Below are 19,519 nucleotides of genomic sequence, written 5' to 3'. Positions count from 1 at the left end.
ATTTAACTTGTATCAAGAGTATTGGCCAAAATTAAATATAATAGCGTAAACGTTTCTCTGATTAAAGCATTATTTAGTGTTGCTTTTAGAAAACTGTATTGCTTCATTAAGTGGGAAACAGTTCCATTATCTGGAATTAAGTAAAAAAAAGTATTTAAATTACATTATACTGTAGCTTGATAATAATTTATTTAGGAATAGTGATTACCCTCCAAAAACAGTACCTACTCATTTTACGTTTATCTTCCTACTTATGAAAATTGGAATAATCAACTTACATCACCAGACTCGGGATTTAGAACAGACAGCATTATTTGCTGGCATTAAAACTAATGCAACAGCAACACATCCCATACAGGTGTTTTTGTTGTTTGAGCTTATTATCTAATAATTCCATATTTTCCACTATCCAAATAATTCCCTAAAGCTTTTTCTTTCCCTAGGCTTCCAGCTGAGTTTACATCTTTCCATCACTGTATTTGCCTGCTCTCAACTACAGCTAAAGAAATCAATTGTTTCGGATGGTAATGAGGGTAGTGTCCTTTTCATTCATATTATTTTAAAAGAAAATCAGCAAATTTTAAGTTAGTGTAGGGGACTAAATCGTTAGTCTTGTTACTTACCTATACAAGAAACAAAAGACAAACAACATAATGAAGGTATTTGGAATTCAAATAAATTGTAATAAAAACCAAAAAACAAAAAAACCAACCATAAAATGTATTTTAGATATTTTATTTAAATATCATTTGAAGAAATGAGATACAAACAGCCATTTTTAACTTCTTGGGCATACTTTTCCAAAAAGCCTTTTGGGCAGTTGTGAAGAAGTCAGTGCCATGGATTCATTCAAACATTCTTGCAAATATGACAATTAATGTATTACAAAACATCTAGTCAGTCTAAATCTGAGCAGCTTAGTGTTTTCAGAGACATTCTGAGAAGTCTGATATAGTCACAGTTTCCTTGCCCACACGCTACAATTCAGTCCTATATGTTGGCACACTTATCTTTTTTAAATTATCAGAAGCTTGTTCAACAGTTCTAGTCACCGACTTATATAAATTATAATACCCTTAGAAATATTAGTTCTTTTCCTGAGGCTTCTACTTTTTCAACATTAATAACCTCTGCAAAAATAAACCTCTTATGACCAAAAAATTCCATGAAGCTTCCTGAGGACAACACGTTAAATAAAAGAATACACGGAAAAAAAAAAAAAAAAAGAATTGCCTTCAGTTCTCTTTTAGTCACAGGGAGTAGACATTTGTAGCAGCAGTAACATGAAAACCCACCAAATGACAGGTACTTGAGGGCATGATTTCAGTACATTGCGCCTTCATCTTCTTTATTTAGAAAATAAATAGTGACTGGGCCATGACTCGTATGAACAGTCTCTGTGACACTGACAAAGAACCAGGAGCCAATTCCATATAGTAAAGTTGGGATGCCTAAGGAAAAACAAAAACACGTTACACACAAAGATAAGAAGCCAAGAAAATTAAACCTGCCTATTAACAGTAAGGAATAATAGTTCAGAAATGAAAATAGAGGAAAAACATTCGTATCAAGGTGCCTTAAGATTTTGCCTTTACTGAAATGCTTACAAGTAGGTATCAGTACATGCTACGCTTCTTGCCTATCAAACACACAAGAATCAGAAAGCAGCTGAAGAAGAGCAGCAGTGCACAGAAATTAATGCAAAAAAGAAAATGGGATGAGAGAAGTGAAACATGATCATGCATACAGTTTGATTCCTGCTAATTTAAAAAAATCCAGACACTCAAACATGAACTCTTTACATCCACTTAGTCGCTAGCTCCCAGTTTCACCGTGGATCGGGGCAGAAGTAGGAAGGAAAACAGGCAGCGACTTCACAGATCAACATGACGCGGCTCTGGGGAAAAATGAGGTCAGTAGTCAAGACTGCCGGCTCCAACAAAACCAAAATGAGCAGAAAGGTGGATACGCAAAAAGTGCCATCATTTTTCCCACATTTTTAGCTGAATTATCCACCTACCACAGAGCAGGCAGAAGAAGATAACTGGAGCTGGGTTTAGGCCCTGAATTCAGGAAGGGACAGAAACAATTTAAGGTGCTTAGTTACCTAAATGCTAAAGCTAGATTCTCAAAAGAGGGCGGTGAGTTGACTTTTTAGTCACACTTGCCAATCATTTAAACACGCACGGTAGCTGCAAGCGAGAGAGCAGATAAAAGGTCTGACTGTAGGGAGGGAAAGATAAAATCGTATTAAAACTTATTATTGAATAAAATCAATTTCCGTGGTTACATTTTCTCACTAAGACTAGAAGGATCAGAGAACGAGGGCTAGCAGGGCTACCTTACAAGCAGAAGATCACTGAAGGCTTGTGAAGAACAATTTACTTTTAAACGAAACATGAAAAGAAGAAACTGATGGAAAGTTAAGCGCCAGTGGCATGAAGAACGATATCCGCTGGCTAGGTTTTGAAGAGTAACATTTCAAAGCATAGCTACACCGACTTTTAGACTACCGTCGCTGCAGCAGCTGTCCCTACCAGGGCTCGTCCTGCGGCAGCCCGTTAGGACCGACGGGGCTCACCGGGCACCCCCTCAGGCCCGAACCGCTTCTCTTCAGCCGAGCTCAGGGCTTCACCCGCGGTCCCACAACGCGGCTTTTGGGGGCCGAGGCGACCGGCACCGACCGACCCGACCCGCTCCAGCCGAGCTGAGGGCGGCTCCGTTCCCCTTCTCCCCGGGCCGCCTGAGGTGCGGAGCGGCTCCGCCACCGGGCCCCGTCCCGTTCCCCTCGCCCCCAGGGGGGGCGCCCCGGCCCCGCTCCCGGCCCCGGCCCCTCACGGGGAGCCGAGGGGAGGCCGCCGGTCCCGCGGCGCGACTCACCGGCGTTGAGGACCTTGAGGGCGGTGAAGGCGGCGTTCTGCAGCGCCAGGTCCTGCGGGGCGGCGCGGGAGCAGTGGTACTTGACGAAGGGGAAGCAGCCGGTGCGCAGCACCAGGTAGTTGGCGCCGTCCACCCGCCAGTTGAAGTGCGAGAGGCCGAACTGGTCGTTGCGCACCGCGCTGTACTTGACGCAGAACGAGGTCCAGTGGGGCAGGCCGCGCTGCCGCAGGTGCTGGCTCAGCACCTCCGAGGCGGGCGGGCGCGGCGGGGCCGCCCCCCGCCACAGCAGCGCCCCCACGGCCGCCTCGTGCAGCCGCCTCAGCGCCCGCATCCCGGGGCGCCCCCGAACCTCTTCCCTTCCCTTCCCTTCCCTTCCCTTCCCTGCCGCGCCTGCGCGCAGCGCCCCGCCGCTGGGCGGGAGGAGGAGGTGGTGGCGGCTGAGGGGACCGAGGAGGAGGAAGGAGAAGGGCGCCCGGCGCTGCCTGCCCGGCCCGCTGCAGCCCCTCGAAGCCGGCTGACGGGAGGCTGCGCTGCCCCCAGACTCCTTTGAAGTGTTTTAAATCCGCAGCCCGTGTCCCGTTGTGTGGTTTATCCGAATAAAAGTCGGGGGGTTGAAGCACTGCGCGTTCTGTTTGAGGAAAAAAACACACCATACAGAATAAACTGGGAAGCAGGGGCAGATTTTTCCTTTTAATAATTGCAAGTAATATCTCAAACTCAGCGATCTTAAGCCATTGAGCTATGTAGTATGAATGTGCTAATTAATCAATTACTACCCAACGATGTACCCTGTTTATTTACTATAATGTATTACATGTGTGTAGAACCAGTAATTATTAATCATCGTCAGTAACAAATCTGACTCAAGTTCACCTTCTTATAATTAATAGAGCATATAGTTAGCTTTAATATCTTCCTTTATTAGTGGCAACAGTGACTGAGGAGAGAAAAGAAGGTGCAGTCTGATACTGTGGTTCACTGAGGTGAAGGGCAGAACTGATGCATTACATCCTGACAGTGACATTCTGCTTTATATTGAATGGTGAAAATTACCTCCAGTAAGTATACGTTGCCTATAAAGTGAACATATCACAATTATTTTGGTTTAAAGAAGTATTTCACAATAGTTTGCAGTTACCTTGGCGTTGCTCTCTGTTAAGCTTGAACGAGGAAGGGAAAAATTCTTCAGCCTCTGGCAGCAGAACCTTTCACTGGTTAACAGAATGTAATTGCATTTTTACTTACACAACGTGTACTGCAGATGGGATGAGGTAGCTTCAATATTTACAAATGCATAGCAAAACATTGCATCCCTAAAAAGTATGCAAGAATCAAGACCAAACATCCTATTGTGGAAACTTGGGCTCAGTGACCCTTCTCCCTTCCACAGACCCCCCCTTTTTTTTTTGAGGGGGGAAGCATTTTTAAACCCAAATATCCAAATGCAGACCTAGTGTCCAGTATCAACTCCAGTTAATGTTTAATGCAAAATACTTCAGAGATGCTCGGGCCTGGGATGTTAGGAAAGATCTGTGTGTTGTATTCCTCTGCTATGTAGGTGCTCTCACTAGGCTCCAGAAATGTTTGCAGGGTCAATGTTAAGAGGCAGGGCCTCTACGTGAAACAGCAAGAGTATTCCCAAGCACACTGCAAAATAGCCGACAGCAGCCAAGCTATCAATACTGTCAAGGCCAACAGCAGGAGCCACAAAAATACGATTGCCATGACACGCACTGCAGCGGTGTCTAAGATCAGAGTGACAATCTACAGGACAGGACCACAGCACCCTAAACAGCTCATAGCCCTGCACACAGAGGTAATACGACTTGATGTAGCTAAGGACGCTGAAACGGGTAGGTTGGCCCTTGGTGCGTTTTGCCTGGAGGCCTTTTCTAGTCTTGAACAAGCTTAGGTGCCTGAGAAGCTGTGTGGGTAAACATCTGGGCGCCAACAGGATTCTAAGCACTTGTAGCATCAGATGGCAACAAAATGGGGAGAACAACCTCAAATGGGTAGTCTGTAGGCTACAGACTCTGTCGATTCTTGCAAAAACATGGCTAATGCGTATATTTTAAAATATTCTTTGTGATCCGTGAAATGCTATCTGCTGAATGCATGCCTTCATTTGCAGCCCTGGCCCATCAAAAGCACAAAACCTTTATTTTAATTGTCTGTCTCCTGCAGTTGATGGCAATCCCCACTTCCCCTCATGTAATTCCACAAGCATTCCTCCACCCCTAGCAGCTGGGGAATCAGCCTGGGTCTTTGCTGTCATTAGCTGCAGAATTCTCTGGCAATTTCTGGTAAGCTGACACACCTGGGCCACCTTTTTCTTTTGATTCCCACATTTCCCCACATTTCCCACTTGCTTTGTTTCTTCCCTGTCTAGATCATGTTCTGAATAGTGCTAAAATTCCAGCTACAGTTCAAGAACTCTGTTATTCTTTTAGTGAGTGGGAATAAATAATCCACTAATCTTAACAGGAGAATCATAACTATATTTCTGATTTTTTTTGGAAGATTATGATTTCAGTTTATAGCTGCTGTATTGCTAAAAAAAAATACATTTTTGGCACCAGCAGCATGGGAGTTGAATGTGAGAGACTGTAAAGCAGTTTCAATCCTTCCATCAGCTCAACGCTCAGAAGTGTTAATAGTAATTAAAAACTTTTTTTCCTCGAAATACATTTCACACTTTGCACATACTGAGAAATCTCTCTCACCATGGGAACTTTCAGATCACTTGTTCTCTGCAAAAACAGGTACAGTTTTCTTTTGTCAGAACAGAACAAAGACATAAGGAAGTGCAGGTTTCATTTACTCCTAGGACACTGCAGTCTATTAAGTGCCAGTGAACTAATGAGCCTCTCAGACCTTATGTTGTTCTGGCTTGGATCAAGGCTTAATTTTCCTTAACCCTTAAGAAACTGGCTGACTCCTGGGCTGATAGTGCCATCTTCTCGTATGCCTCCTCCTCCCCCAGGATATTGCTTTTTTTATTGAAGAAACTGGGACATTAATAGAGCTTGGATTTGAAGCTAGGTGAGAATTCCTGAAATAGCTTCTCGGCACTAAAATAGGAGTGAGTATATTATAAATGCAGTGAGGAAAAGGTCAGAACAACATGCTTGTCTGTAGCCCCTCAAAGAAAAACAGAGGACAAATATAACTCATCTTAGTGGAAGAACTAGTAAGCAATTACACTATGCTCTTTGGCATATTATTTTCTTGGCAAGTGAGACATCATTGTTGTACCTACCGCAGCCAAAAAGACTTTAATTTCTAACCATAAAGACTTCTAGGAAGTTTGTTCATTGGCTAAATTTCACATTAGAAAAACCTGTGTAAAATTTCTGTAGAAAAAACAAACAACAATATTGAGATGACATGTCAGAAAGGAACGAGAACAAACAAATAATAATTAAACAAAAATACTTAGATTTTTATTTGAAACATGGATCAGCATTTCTGCAAACATTCTCATCTGCAATGAATTATTTCTGTGACTAAAGTAAAAAAGGTTGTCAAAAGATTATATATGAAACTAATGGATCAAAGACTCAGAGGCATTGGAAAAATTGGACACTGATCTGCTGCAATTGCTTTGTCACATTTGTGACTTGTCTTAAAAATAGGTATTGCCTGAGATTTTGGGGAAGTGAGCCACCTGCTTTTGGGAAGTAAGGAACTTGCTGTGCATGGGACAACAGTATCCACCGAAGGGAGAAAGATGAGCTCTTGCACAGGACAATTTAGAATGTCTTTTCTTCCGGGATAAGATTACAGATTGATGAACAAAGATAATCGTACAAATGTAGCAGTTGTCCTTTAATATAACAACACAAATTCCTGACAAAAACGTCAGCAGTATCTGAAATCCAGAATATATCTGATGAAGCGATCTGCAAAACCATGGTATACTGTGAATGATAGTACCAGTGTGACTCTCGTGGTCCTCTCAGAATCTATTGTTGAACCAATCCTATTACTATTATTTTTGATAATTTGAAATTGAGCATAAAATAATCGCTCCAAAAATCTGTAGATAATAAAAGAAAGAGAGGAACGATACTAAAGACAATCAGTTCTAAAGAGGAATCTGGGTTGCTGGGCTTATGGACAAGATTGCAATTAAGTGTATTTATAGGTAAAAGAACACGGGACGTACTCTCATGTTGGAAGCCTGTATTTTAGAAGACAATAGGTTTGCAAAGGAGTTTAGGATCACAGGACTCCTTTCAATCTAGTATGATCTGCTGATTTGATATAGTGACAAAGACAGCATGACACCTCTAGGTGCGTGCAGGGGCATATAAAAGAAGAAAGTGTCATTTTCATTTTATAACATCAGTGACAGAATTTGACTCAAGGAACAGAAAGATTCCTTCCACAGATCGGTGTCATTTTGTACTAAACAGTTCTTCAGTTTCGCAGACAGAAGCATAACAAGATCCAATTCCTGGAAGTTCAGACGATGTGTAAGGCACTGGTGTTAACAGTCGGGATAACTAACCAATGGGAGAATTAGCTAGGGATGTAGTGGACTGTTTATATTCATTAACCCATCTTTATGAAGATACAATAAGGTCAGTTATAAGTTGTGGGCTTGATGGAGGAATCACTTGGTAAAATTACAAGGTCTGCGTTCTGCAGGTCAAGGTACATTGTCTCCTCTCCCTGAGAGCCTCTGATTCTATTAATAAGGTTTTAAAAACATACTGTACTTCAGGATCCACCGTATGAATATCAAGGATATTTATTATGATCCTCTGCTTTTGAAGTTCATTTTCATGAAATAAGGAATGTTCTTCTAAACACTATTCAAAAATCATGGATATGTACTGACTGTGTCAGTTAATATTCACATGCCAATGCAGAAGGAAAACCAAACCTGTTCTTACAGATGAGAAAGCATTTCCAGAAGCATAAAGTAAGGCACTTAAACATCTTCAGTTAACTATTTTTTCAGAGCATCTGCTTCAGAAGGTTGCTCTTTTTCCAATTTCAGTTTGTTTTCTGCTGTAACTCCTAGAATTGCTTCAATATCTTGAATTGCCATCTGTAACAGATTCAAGGAATACAAGTTATTTAATGGGTATTATAATGAAATCCAACAGCCAAAATGCACAGCTGGTAGTACTTGCCTTGAAAAGGTAACCAGTGTTACACAGGACAGGATGCAGCAAGTGAATTTACTATTACTTTGAACGGTTAGAAGTAATAGTAAGTATGCACAAATCTTGGATAAATAAAAATATAATTCCTTGCAATCTGTAATTCTAATCAACTAACAGGTGCTTTATTTCACAAATGTAAATCATTGTTAACTCACTATGATTTCCCTTTTACATTTTTCTTCAGTGGTTGTTTTTCACTCCCTCAGATTGAAAAAAATGTTTGTTTTTCTGTAACATGTTGAAATTTAATTGTATGTTCTCTAAAACTGTCATTTCACAGTCTGCTTATCAGAGGAAAATACAGACAGAGTTAACACTGGAAAGAATCCAATATAAATTATGTTATGTGACTTAAGATAGGAATCTATAACACATTGCTCCCCTTCACCTTTCTGCAAAATGCTTACAGACAAGATCTCAGAAACTTTTTTTTTATAAAAAGGTCATACAGTTTAGCAAAAGAATTCCCTCTGGAAAATTTAGCTATTCTCTGGAATCAAAAAGCAGCATTGTAATGAGTGCTTGTTTCAGGGCACGGAGTTGGATTCGTGATTGCTTTACTGTCTCCTTTTGCCAGCAAGGTTGTCACAAAGGAGCTTCAGAGCAAATGTAGGCGTTCCTGGGGGAACGTTCCCAGTGCAATAAGCCCCAGCGCTTTGTCCTGCCTCCACAGGCACCCCCCTAGAGCATCCTCTAGCACACAGGGATGGGCACTGTGGGCAGATTGAAAGAGCAGAGAAAAATTGGGAACAAAATTAACTTGTGAAATTGCTGGCACGTTGCAAGATGTGAACTAATGGACTAAGTACTCAGTGTCTGCCTGCTTACAAGAAATCAGTGTTAATAATCTAAGGAGCTATTAGAAAATGAGAAGTTTGTTTCTAATTTAAGGTTCCTACCTTGACGGTGTCCCTTTAAAATAAAATAGACCATTTTGACAGAACTGTCTGAAGCAGCGCCAATGGCTCCTTTGCTTCTTACAGAGGAAAATCAGGAGCATTGTATAACAAATAATTTCAAGCTAAAGTATGTCTCTTTTCAAATAAAAAGTTTCAAGCTTACATTTAACTAACAGGTTCATTGGGAGACTTACTATATTGACCTAGACACTGTAAAATACATACTGCTAACAATAAAAAAGGAATGGTTTAGCACTTGTTTATGATACAGCATGAGGTATTTTCAGCCCTTGTATAGAAATTAACCAGGATCGTTAGTTAATTAACACCTCACCTTAAAATTGGTCTCGCCTTGCATATTAGGTGCTGATATTTCTTGATGGATGATGAAGAGATTGCGAGCAAAGGTCATGAGGACCCCCTGGAGATCCTCTCCGATTGTTCTGTTAATGATATCCAAACAAATGAGTTTACCAATGATTCCCTTCACATGCTTAAAAACAATCGCCCTCTCATTTGTGTCTGTCTGGTGATGGAATTTAATGAGTATTTTCAATCTCACAAGGTGGCAATCTTCAGGGAGATATGAAAGATGAGGCTCCATTTTAACTTGTCAACAGAAAGGATTTGTGTAATAAATAATTTTTATTAATCAACAGCAGAAGTAAGCAGTAAGGTTTCAGCTATTCCAAGTAAAAGACTACCATTGAGTTGGGACTGAGACACTAGAGCACATTAAATCTCTGGATTACTTTGGAAGAACTGTTACTTCTGCCTACAATTTGTGAAATACATCTGATAGGAATTTCAGCACCATCAGTGTTTGTTAGGTTGTTGCAGCTTACTTAGAAGTACAAATTTTATCTTTTGGGGCTTTGGTTTCTCAGTGCTACATACAGCCTCTCAGTACATACTATCTTACGGAATAGGATGTTGTGCTGAGGAAGAATGTTATAGAATCAGAATAGTTTGGGTTGGAAGGGACATTGAAGATCATCTAAGTCCAACCCCCTGCCATGGGCAGGGATGCCACCCATTATACCAGGTTGCTCCAAGCCCCATCCAACTTGGCCTTGAACACTTCCAGGGATGAGGCATCCACAGCTTCTCTGGGCAACCTGTTCCAGTTCCTCACCACCCTCAATTTTGTCCTGTATTTAATCTAAATCTACCCATTTTTAGTTTAAAGCCATTACCCCCCGTTGTATCGCTACAGTCCCTGACAATGTCCCTCATTTGCTGACTAGAAGTGACAATGTATCTCCGATGTTGTAAAATGGATGATATAGATATTTTAGGTATTTCAGTGACTTTATAACCTTAAACTGTTATATCTTGGAAAATATTTCCACACTAAATTGCATTGGAAAGCTAATGGAAGACGAATCTGGCATCAGATTGTGTGGGAAATACATGAGAGTATTCTAGTAAAATATTAATAACTGCCAATTCAAGCTGGCGATCCAGGAGGTGCTGTTACATTTTTTACAAAGAGAGCAACTTCTGAGGTATCAATCTAAAGGAGTTAGTAATAATTTAGGTAGGATGCAGTATCTCTAACATACAGACTTCATTTTCCAAGGTACACAGCTGATAATTAAAGTGAAATCACACCAATGGGTACAAGGCAATCCAGCAGTTCACAGACTCCAAAAAGGGCCGGTTACCAATGATTCTTTCTTCAGTTTCTCCCCATCTATCTTGCACAACTCTCATATTCAGTATATACCCATCTATGGACTCATTCTGTTTTAGCCTCACAAAAAAACTGATCCAATGAAAGAAAGCTTTCTGCTGAGTTACTGAGCTAAATCAGCTCCCAGAGAGGTGTAAAAATACTAAAGAATGCAAAAGAAGGGACAGGAGTGAGGAGGACTTCATAGTTGGTGTCTAAAAAAAGGAAAAAGCTTACCTTGCAGCATCAGTGAGCTGTTAGGAGAGTTTAGTGGCTTATGGAACACTTTCAAACACCTAAATCACTTGTAATATACCTACAGTAACCATTTAAAAAGTCCTTGTTTAGTGATTTTGTTTCAAATCCATCTTAAAGCTCAATTATACAGGCTGCCTACATTGTGACTGAAGGTAAGTGTAGTATAGTATGGGAGTATCTGAGCTTTAAACAGATCTGGCTGGCTTGTTTACTGCCCACAGCCTCATCCACAAGAAGCTCGGTACAGGTGGAAGAACCAGAGCCCCAGAAACAATCTTTAGGATTCATTTAGTCCGTGCCCTGTGCTAAGGCAGGATCAATGCTACTTATTTCATTCTGACAGAGGTTTGTCTCATCTATTACTAAACACCATCAATGATGACCTCACTGAAAAATCTAATTAGTGCTCCATTTTCGTTACTATCAAAATTTTTTCTTATGCTAAAACTGAACCTTTCTTGCTGGAAGGTAAATCCATTTCCTTTGTCTTACTAGCAAATACATGGAAAACAGATTTTTCCTTCCTGCAGAGGCTTCAATTTTTATATTTTTAGCAGATATCGCTTCTGCCTCCTCCTTTTCCATTTAGTCTTTTGTTGTAATTCATACTTTCTAGACCTCTAAAACAGTTTCATTACCTCCCTCCAAATGAAAGGAGTTGTTTACCTGGAAGACATTGGAAGTACTTTTTTTTTTTTTTAACCTTTTTTCCATAAGATTATGACACTGTTGATTTGTGGACAGTTTGTAGACCTCTGTAACTCACAGATCCTTTTCTGCAAAACTAGTGTTCCTCATCTTCATTACTGCTAAGTGCAATTTCTTGTACCTGACTCCAATTGAACGTAATTCTGTTTTGCAGTTTGTTTCTCCATTTTGTCAAAATAATTTTGAATTCTTTTCCTGCCCTCCAAAATACTTGCAGTGACATCCAGTACTCAGGGAAGCTGATTTTCTTATCCAGGTCTTTAATGAAATAGCACCGACATCAGAGGAATAGAGAGCAGACTGAGAACAGACCATTTCAGCCTGTCAGACATTATATCCTATTTTGGCAGTAAACTTTACATAAATTTTCTCTGAGGAAAGGTTTTCAGTCAGTGTATATGAAGTTTTTGCAGATTATGCTTTCTTGGACTTCTTAGGAGAGGTTCATCTGTCTGAAGCATTACTAGACTATCAGACCTGCTGTTGTCTCTCTGACTGCTGTTGATCACTTTGTGAAGAGCAATATAAAAGGCATTAAATTCTGACCTTTGCAGCATGTACAGTAAGGTTTTTCAAAACGTTGCCTGTAAAGTATGTCTGTGCTGATGTGTGTACTCTCACAATTAGATTGCTATTGACAGTGAATCTAGCTCTTAAAGCTAATTGCTGTATGCCTTCAGTCTGCAGTGCAGTCAGACTTTAAGCAGATTCCTGTACGTTAATTTTCGTTATTACCAAAATGCTTAAAGCCTCCCAAAAACTTTTCAAAAGGACAATCTTATGCAAAGTCACTATACTTGCTCGAACAGTAGGTGACAGTCACTGAACTTGTTTGTTGAGTGTGTGACGCTGAGATTGTTCATTTTCTGCACTTTTGGTAGAGCCCAAGGCAGCATACACTGTGGTGCCACTTTCTGCAGATCAACTGTGTTCCCAACTGTTTATCAGCCTATGTAACTGACAGTGTATACTTACATCATTCCCAATCTGTATCGCTTCTGATCATCATACAATATAAAAACTGTTCCCTGCTTTTCCTGTTAAATAGAAAGACAAATCAGTGTTAATTATTCTTAAAATAGTGATAATTATAATAAATAGATTGTACTGGGACACTAAATTCATAGTCATATCTAAGAAAGACTAGTTTGGAATTGTTTGTGATGGATTACTGCTCAGTAAAGAAGATTGTTGCTCTACGTATTGTACAGAATACAATACATTAACTTTCTATAAATAGATTACATTCATCAGAGTCTATTTGATGGCAAATATTTTTGATTCAGTGCAATAGCAGATGGTCATAAGTATCTGAAAAACTATCCCTTTACAGTTATTTTATCAAGAGACAATTTACCTTCTAAAAGCGTTACACTAACTTAAATTGAAAGACATTGAAAATATTTAGATTTTCCTGTTCTTGAAGTTTGTACTTTACCTTAGATACAAACAGGACATGAACTTTCATTAACCTCTGCTCTAGTTCATCATGGGCCTGATACTGGTGACAGTGTGGTCCGCAGCAAAACTCAGTTGGATTTTTAGATGCGCATGGCGCTGTGAGTGGTCTTGTGAACAGGTGCCATCCCTGGGGAGGGTTTACTGACAAAACGTGTAAAACTCTGCGTTTCCCAATGAAAGCCCGTGCCTTAGGATCTGAAATCTCTATCTGCTGTTCTGTCGTTCATAACATCTTCTAAACCCTTTTACATTTTATTCTTTTCTTTGTATAATTCTGTTCATAAGCCTTAAGCATTTTATATTATCATTTTATATTATTATGGGTACAGAACTGTGTGAAATGGCCATATTATCGCCAAGTGCTCTCATGAAAACTCTGTGCTAGCAGTGTCCTAAGTCCAAGCACAGCTCCTGTCTGACAGCTTTAATCGTTTTTACCCACAGAGCCACCCAAACAAACCAGCCAGGACAGCATTCTCTCTGCAGTCTCCAAGACAGACACTGCCTCACTCTCTGTGGTATAAAAAAAAGCATGGTAATGCTCTTCATCCTTGGCTGCTTCCAGTCAGAAGCCAAAAAGCAGGTGATGTATCTCAGTACTGCAGTTCTTCAAGACTCAAATCCCAGCTAAAGTAGGCTAAGTGTTATAATGTTAGCCTAATTTTTACAGAAACTGCTGAAGACTTTTATGCAATTTAGAGTTCATTAATTAGCATCATGAAAACAATTTAAAATCAATTCAATTCTGATTTACTCTTACAAGTCCTCTTGAGTGTAACTCTAGAGCAAACACCTTGCTCTGTTTTTAGTCTAATAGAACACTTGAACGTTGTATTATGCTAAACAGTACACTTGAACTTTAGATTGTGCTAAGTGGTTTCACCATATTAGAATTTACATACAAAAATTATGCAGAGTGAACATCACGTTTTCTAATCTTTCCTGCTTATACCTGGAGGTCAAATCCAACACCGTGAGCTTTACACATCTGGAGGAGAACATTATAGTAGATTACGGAAAGACTGGAGTGCCTCAGCTGACTGCTCGCTACTGCACAGCGGTTGCTTCCTGGAGAAGGCTGAAGAAAACAATACAAGATTCTCTGTTTTCATGACATTTTATAACAGAAACTAACAATTTTCTATCTAAATTGACAGTTTTTTCTCAGTTGCATTCATGTAAGCATGGAGTACGACCATTGACTCCTTTTGGAGGATTCCCTGTTCATAGCAATGTGCATTGACCATAGGCATTTCTACGCAGCAAAAGTAAATCCTTACCTTACACCGTGCATAAAACTGTTTATCATAGGTGAAGTCTACAGAATTACTTTTTATGAGCCACATCTTGCCATTTTCACAACTTCACTGGCAGCTAAGCCCTGTGAAATCGTTCTAAGTGTCTATTGTCAGGACCCTCTGAACCCATCCTGCCCTGCAGAACGCTATGTTGTTCTAGAGCCAGCTCTTCTCGGTAGCAGGAATTCTAAGGTGAACAATACGTAGTTTCTGCCACAGGATAAAAGGTTTTCAACAGTTTCTCTAAAGCCAAATTTCAAGTGTGTTTCTCCAAGATTGAGGATGTAATTCCTGTGAGTATCATTTTTCCAGTGAGTCTTTGAATAGACCCTGCCCAGTGCCTCCAAGGAGCTATTCAGCTGATACCAGCAGAGTGCATGCTATGGATAAATTTCAGTGCAACATTTGAGTTTAAACTCGATCAATGCCCAAAAGAATAGAGATGTTGCATTGCACAGAACTGAATAGAGCTGTTCTCCTAAAACGAGCCTTTCTCGTGATCTTTTAAATACCGGACTGTTTGTTCAGAGTGGGGATACTGCACATCGAAGCATGTAATTTACAGTATTTTTTCTAAAATGATATTTGTTTTGACATTGACTCATTTAAGTTGACATAGTTGAAATCCTTATATAATACATCTCTGCCTGAAAATTAATCATGTTTATAATATTCTGAGAATTAATAACACCCATTGCTCAAGTCATTAACTTAAAAAAGGAGCTTCCAAAATCTGTTCTCTGCAGTAGGGGACCACAAATAAATGAATGCTTGATAAAATAATCCAAGTAGCAGTTTAACAAGCGTAAACTTGAATGTGGCTGCAATAACACAGAACTATTGTTTAAGGGTTGGCATCAGGTTGATGAGGTGCTTATTTCAGCTACAAAGCATGCATACACATGCATAATGAACTGCAGTATGAATTATTAATGTGTTGCTTATTTAGCCTCATCTGTCTAGAAGATAATGTATCCTAACTATAATGAGTGATTGGTTTTGTACATAATTACAGTAGCAGCAGTATCTAGGAAATTTGTTCTTTCAAAGAAGGATTTCTAAAAATAAAATCATCACACAAACTGAGTTGCTGCTCCATTTTATCAAAATCAAACCTACTAGGATTGAGAATATATAATAAATTAAAAGGGACAGAATCATTATTAACATCATAATTTTACACAAAGTGTTTTACTTAATCATTCATTACAGATCATGTGCTGTAAAAGCATTTGTCTCTTGGTTTGTTTGTTTTTTTCCCTAAAGATACTTTCCAGACAGAACAGTATCTTTGTAGTTAACTCTTAAGGAGATAAAAACCTCAGAATTAAAGAAAGAAGAAAAATAAAGGATACGGTGACAATTTATGTTAATTCTGACAGAATTTTAATTAAAAAAAGTTGCTACTTGATTACTTTTCATTTCTAAAACTTGTACTACTGGGACTAATCATATCTAATTTACTTCTCTCCAACTAAAAGTGGTTGCTTGACAAGAACAATAGATCAAGAGCTCATTAACCTCTGAATTGCAGCTCCACGACGTTTTTGGAATGGTGCTACATTCCTGCTCTTCGTACGAAAAAAGGGAGTTGGGACTCTTCAGTCAGGATGTGTGAAACCAGCATCTGTCTTACATATATATATATATGTACATACACGTGTTTCTTATTCTCTGACTTTTCTAAAGCCATTTTTCCCTCTAAGAGGGACAGTCTAGGTTGAGAAGCCGTATTAAGTCCTGCACCAATAACAAAACTAATATAACAGATCACCAAGCAAGAGTCATATGTTAGCCATGCTTCTGTGACAGTGTGTTTATATGGATTTCAAAGCAATACACAAATACCATCTTATTTAAATTCATGTGTGCAGTACCCATGGAGAGCCCCAAGCGCACAACACGTGGCACTGAGTGCGGGTGAATCTCACCTCTCAACAGAGGGCAGTAAGATCAAGCAGGGGAGACTCCAGGGCTTAGCTCTCTTGCTTTGCAGTGCAAACAGACGCCTTCCTTGGGCTTCTTAACTCTGGTCCAGAGAGAGCAAGCAACAGGGAGTATGGCTGCATAATCCTGCTTAGGGAACTCACCTCAGTTAGGGCACTATGAGTTTTTCCTCCCTGTTCAAATGGCTGTGTCCATAATTAATTCTGAATATTAATACTGATTATTAACACCGAACAGTTAGATGGCTCCAGCGCTAAGCAGAACTGAATGAAGATTCTGAGAACTAACATTTGGGTTTAACTCAAGTGAGAGCTGGGAGGGATTTATGTGTTCAGATCCTTCTGTGGTTATAGCCCTGATTGTTTCACCTTCAGCTTTGTGCACAAAGGCACAAAGCTGGGACAGAACTTCAGTGCTCTCACTTCTGACTCCCAATCAGAGCTCAGGAGCTGAAGGCTCATGTTTCTGCTTGACTGCTTTTAAGTAACTCCCATAGTCAGAGCAGTGCTTTCACCTCTTTCCTTTTCTTGCAACGTTTAACCAACAGAGAATTTTTTATAACTTGAAAGCTATGTAAAGGATTTAGAAGTTAGTTGCTACCACAATTCAATGTTTGATAAAAAAGAGATAAATAATCAGGTACCCCTAAACATCCAGAACCTTTCTTTTAATTTCTAATGTGATAGTATCCTGTTTACTTTATTAACCTTCTAAAATCTAAAAGTAGCAATTTTGTTATTGAGTTCCTTCAGAGAAGTGATCTAGGACAGATTTTAATTTTGCAGTAATTTATATTAATAATTTTATTTGTAAACAAATCACTGCTTACAGTTTTTGTCTCCTTATGCTGAGTACATTGGCTTTTCATTTTCTTTGATCCAAGAGGTACTTCAAAGAGGCTAGAGCGACAATCCAGGTTTCCATCTGTCACATACAACATGAGCTGAGTCAAGGCCAGCTGGTCACTATAGCAAAGGTCAAGGTCTGTTGCCCATACCTAATCAAACAAAAACAGGTGCATTAAAAAACAGAACAAGAAAGGTGAAACCCAGCAATTGTCATCTATGCCTTAATTTTTGTGGATGCTGATAATGCATACTCATGGTTTCCTTGTGCTGGGGCATCCCTTCCAAACTGGAACAATCAGAATTCTTAAGTCACTTCAAAAATAAATTCTCAGTGAAAACTGAAAGGCTAAAGAGAAAACAGCTACCTGTACTACCAAGATTTTAGCAAGAATTGGAAAAAGTAAATGGATAATTCTGTGATTCTGTTATTCTCCAGCCAGGGAACCCAGCCATGGGTGGCAGGTCTACCTCAAGGAGCAGGGGCAACCTTGAGGCTGGCCTTGCAGCTAAAATCACGGCCAGTCTGCAGCGCATGAGCAGCTGCATTCCTCAGCCTCTTGGGCTTCTGGGCACGCTCAGCGTTTGCCAGTGCAGATGAATACAGGCAGGATGTTTGTGCCCAGCTCCCCAGGGGCTGAGGCTTGAAACCCAACTTTGCTCAGGGGGAGTTAAAGCACCATGTGGAGCCAGTCCAGTTATACCCAGGAAGTCTGTGCAAAAGCAGAAATCTAAGCGATGCCTGGACCTACAGCTGCTACCCCAAACACGGCACATCCATCCTGTCCTATTACGTGCTATCACGTACAACAGAGAGGTTGTGGAGTCTCCTCCTTGGAGATCTTCACAAGCTGCCTGTACGTGGTCCTGGGCAACCTCTCCGGGTGGCCCTGCTTGAGCACCAGGTGGACCCAGAGGTGCCTCCAGCCTCAGCCGTTCCGTGGTTCTCTTTGCTGCACCGAGTCTGTGAAATCCCGCAAGCCCAGTACTAACAACAACAATCAGCCCAAGAACCTGCGATATAACCACCACTTGATGGGTCGAATCCTCACTGCAGTGAGATAGGGAAGCACTGTGCCTCCTGCAGCTTCACTGAGCACAGAGGCAGCAAAGAAGCCCCTTGCAGGGGGGTAGCGTGCTCCCCTGTGGGTAGCATGGCCAAGTGGAAGGGATGCTCATCGCACTCACATGCAGGCAATGGTAAAGGTCTCATATCCTCCATAGGATAAAGTCTCATATCCTCCATCCCATATCCTCCAGAGGATTTCAAAGCATTAAAGCCTGTGGAATTCATGCAAGATTTGTGGAGCCAGTCCACACCGAGGGCGTAGCAGAAGGAAGCACCGTGGATTGCTCCTGCAAGGCTCCTCCGCGCCCAACAACCCGAGCATGGTTTTACCCATGGGTTTTTCCCTTTTAAAAAATGCTCGTGCCTACTACACCAATGAGAAATGTTAACGCACGCAAATATCTGCCCTACAGTGAACCCCTTTAAAACAAATCTAGCAGCGAATGACTTGAATAAGCCTTTGAATGTTAAATGGCATCATTATAAGGATATTAAGAGGTCAGGCAGTCAAGGCCTCTTGGTAAACTGGAGTTAATTTCTGAATCATATTCACATAGTAATGCCCTTTTTATAATGGTGAATAAATCACATCAGTAACAGTTGTTAATAACTAACTGCCAAGTATCTGTTGCTGTATTAAATATCCTATTTGTCAACTTAAATATTTCCTGCTGCATGGTATAAAATGCAAATTGGATGCAAATAGCTGGCTTTACTTAGTAATAGGGAATGTTCCCCAATTACAATGCTTAATTTTCTTCAATAATTTATTCTTTATCATCATTTCTGCAAGACAGGAAGGAACTTTCATATCAATTTGTACTTTTCCAGTATGTGCCAACCTTTCCAATAACTAAGTGGTAATTTTAAACCATGAATGCAGTAAAAGTGCTACATTAATTCCCATAAATATTATCAACAGATCAGTAAAAGCAAAATGTGCCTTAAATCTTGCCTGAGCTGTATTTTGGATTCTCAGTCAAAGCTTTTCCCCCAGAAAGAGACGGCCAGGCTATGTGAGAAGAGTAGGGACAACTGAAAAGCCTGGACATCCAAGGACTGTTCACCAGCTCAGGGAAAAATGAACTGGTCACTCTTAATCCAGACCCCGATACTACATCTGCATTGCTCTAGCCTCAAAGTCAATACTCACACTATCTGGGAGCTTTGTTGCTGCACGAGCAGAGGGGCGGAAGGCAAGTTAGGCTGCAAGCGGACCACAAAGTGGCTGAGATGCAAAACCCATGAAAGCTAACCAAAGATGTAGTGTGACAGTAGTGTATCTGCACTGTAAGTGGAAGG

At 40.4% G+C, this 19,519-nt stretch overlaps 2 protein-coding genes across 8 annotated transcripts in view; both read right to left on the bottom strand.

Moving 5' to 3' along the window:
• Window positions 1-719: 719 nt before the first annotated feature.
• Window positions 720-3,330, bottom strand: LOC308176160 (uncharacterized protein C15orf61). 2 transcript variants are annotated; one of them, XR_013938114.1, is made up of 3 exons: window positions 2,881-3,330; window positions 2,108-2,223; window positions 1,316-1,451 (listed from the first exon to the last, which is right to left on the bottom strand). XR_013938114.1 is itself a non-coding variant. In XM_080551530.1 (2 exons), the coding sequence occupies exons 1-2, from the start codon at window positions 3,209-3,211 to the stop codon at window positions 1,324-1,326; spliced, it is 459 nt and encodes a 152-aa protein (XP_080407656.1). In that variant the 5' UTR covers window positions 3,212-3,330; the 3' UTR covers window positions 720-1,323. The 2 variants fall into 2 exon arrangements, 1 of the variants encoding a protein (XP_080407656.1); XM_080551530.1 differs by lacking the exon at window positions 2,108-2,223 and having other exon boundaries at window positions 720-1,451.
• A 2,977-nt stretch (window positions 3,331-6,307) lies between these two features.
• Window positions 6,308-19,519, bottom strand: part of IQCH (IQ motif containing H) — an 85,031-nt gene continuing 71,819 nt past the window's right edge. For all 6 annotated transcript variants that reach the window (XM_080551487.1, XM_080551485.1, XM_080551486.1 and 3 more), the window contains 5 exons: window positions 17,133-17,300; window positions 14,011-14,136; window positions 12,573-12,634; window positions 9,291-9,399; window positions 6,308-7,939 (listed from right to left, as the gene is read on the bottom strand). In XM_080551487.1, coding sequence (XP_080407613.1) covers window positions 7,838-7,939; window positions 9,291-9,399; window positions 12,573-12,634; window positions 14,011-14,136; window positions 17,133-17,300 — 567 coding nt within the window. In that variant the 3' untranslated portion in view covers window positions 6,308-7,837. The remainder of the gene's footprint in view (window positions 7,940-9,290; window positions 9,400-12,572; window positions 12,635-14,010; window positions 14,137-17,132; window positions 17,301-19,519) is intronic.

Source organism: Anser brachyrhynchus (genome assembly GCF_964034855.1).
Source record: "Anser brachyrhynchus genome assembly, chromosome: 11".
Classification (NCBI taxonomy): domain Eukaryota; kingdom Metazoa; phylum Chordata; class Aves; order Anseriformes; family Anatidae; genus Anser; species Anser brachyrhynchus.
The sequence above is the reverse complement of the archived record's forward strand: the minus strand, read 5'-3'. Positions and strand labels throughout refer to the sequence as shown.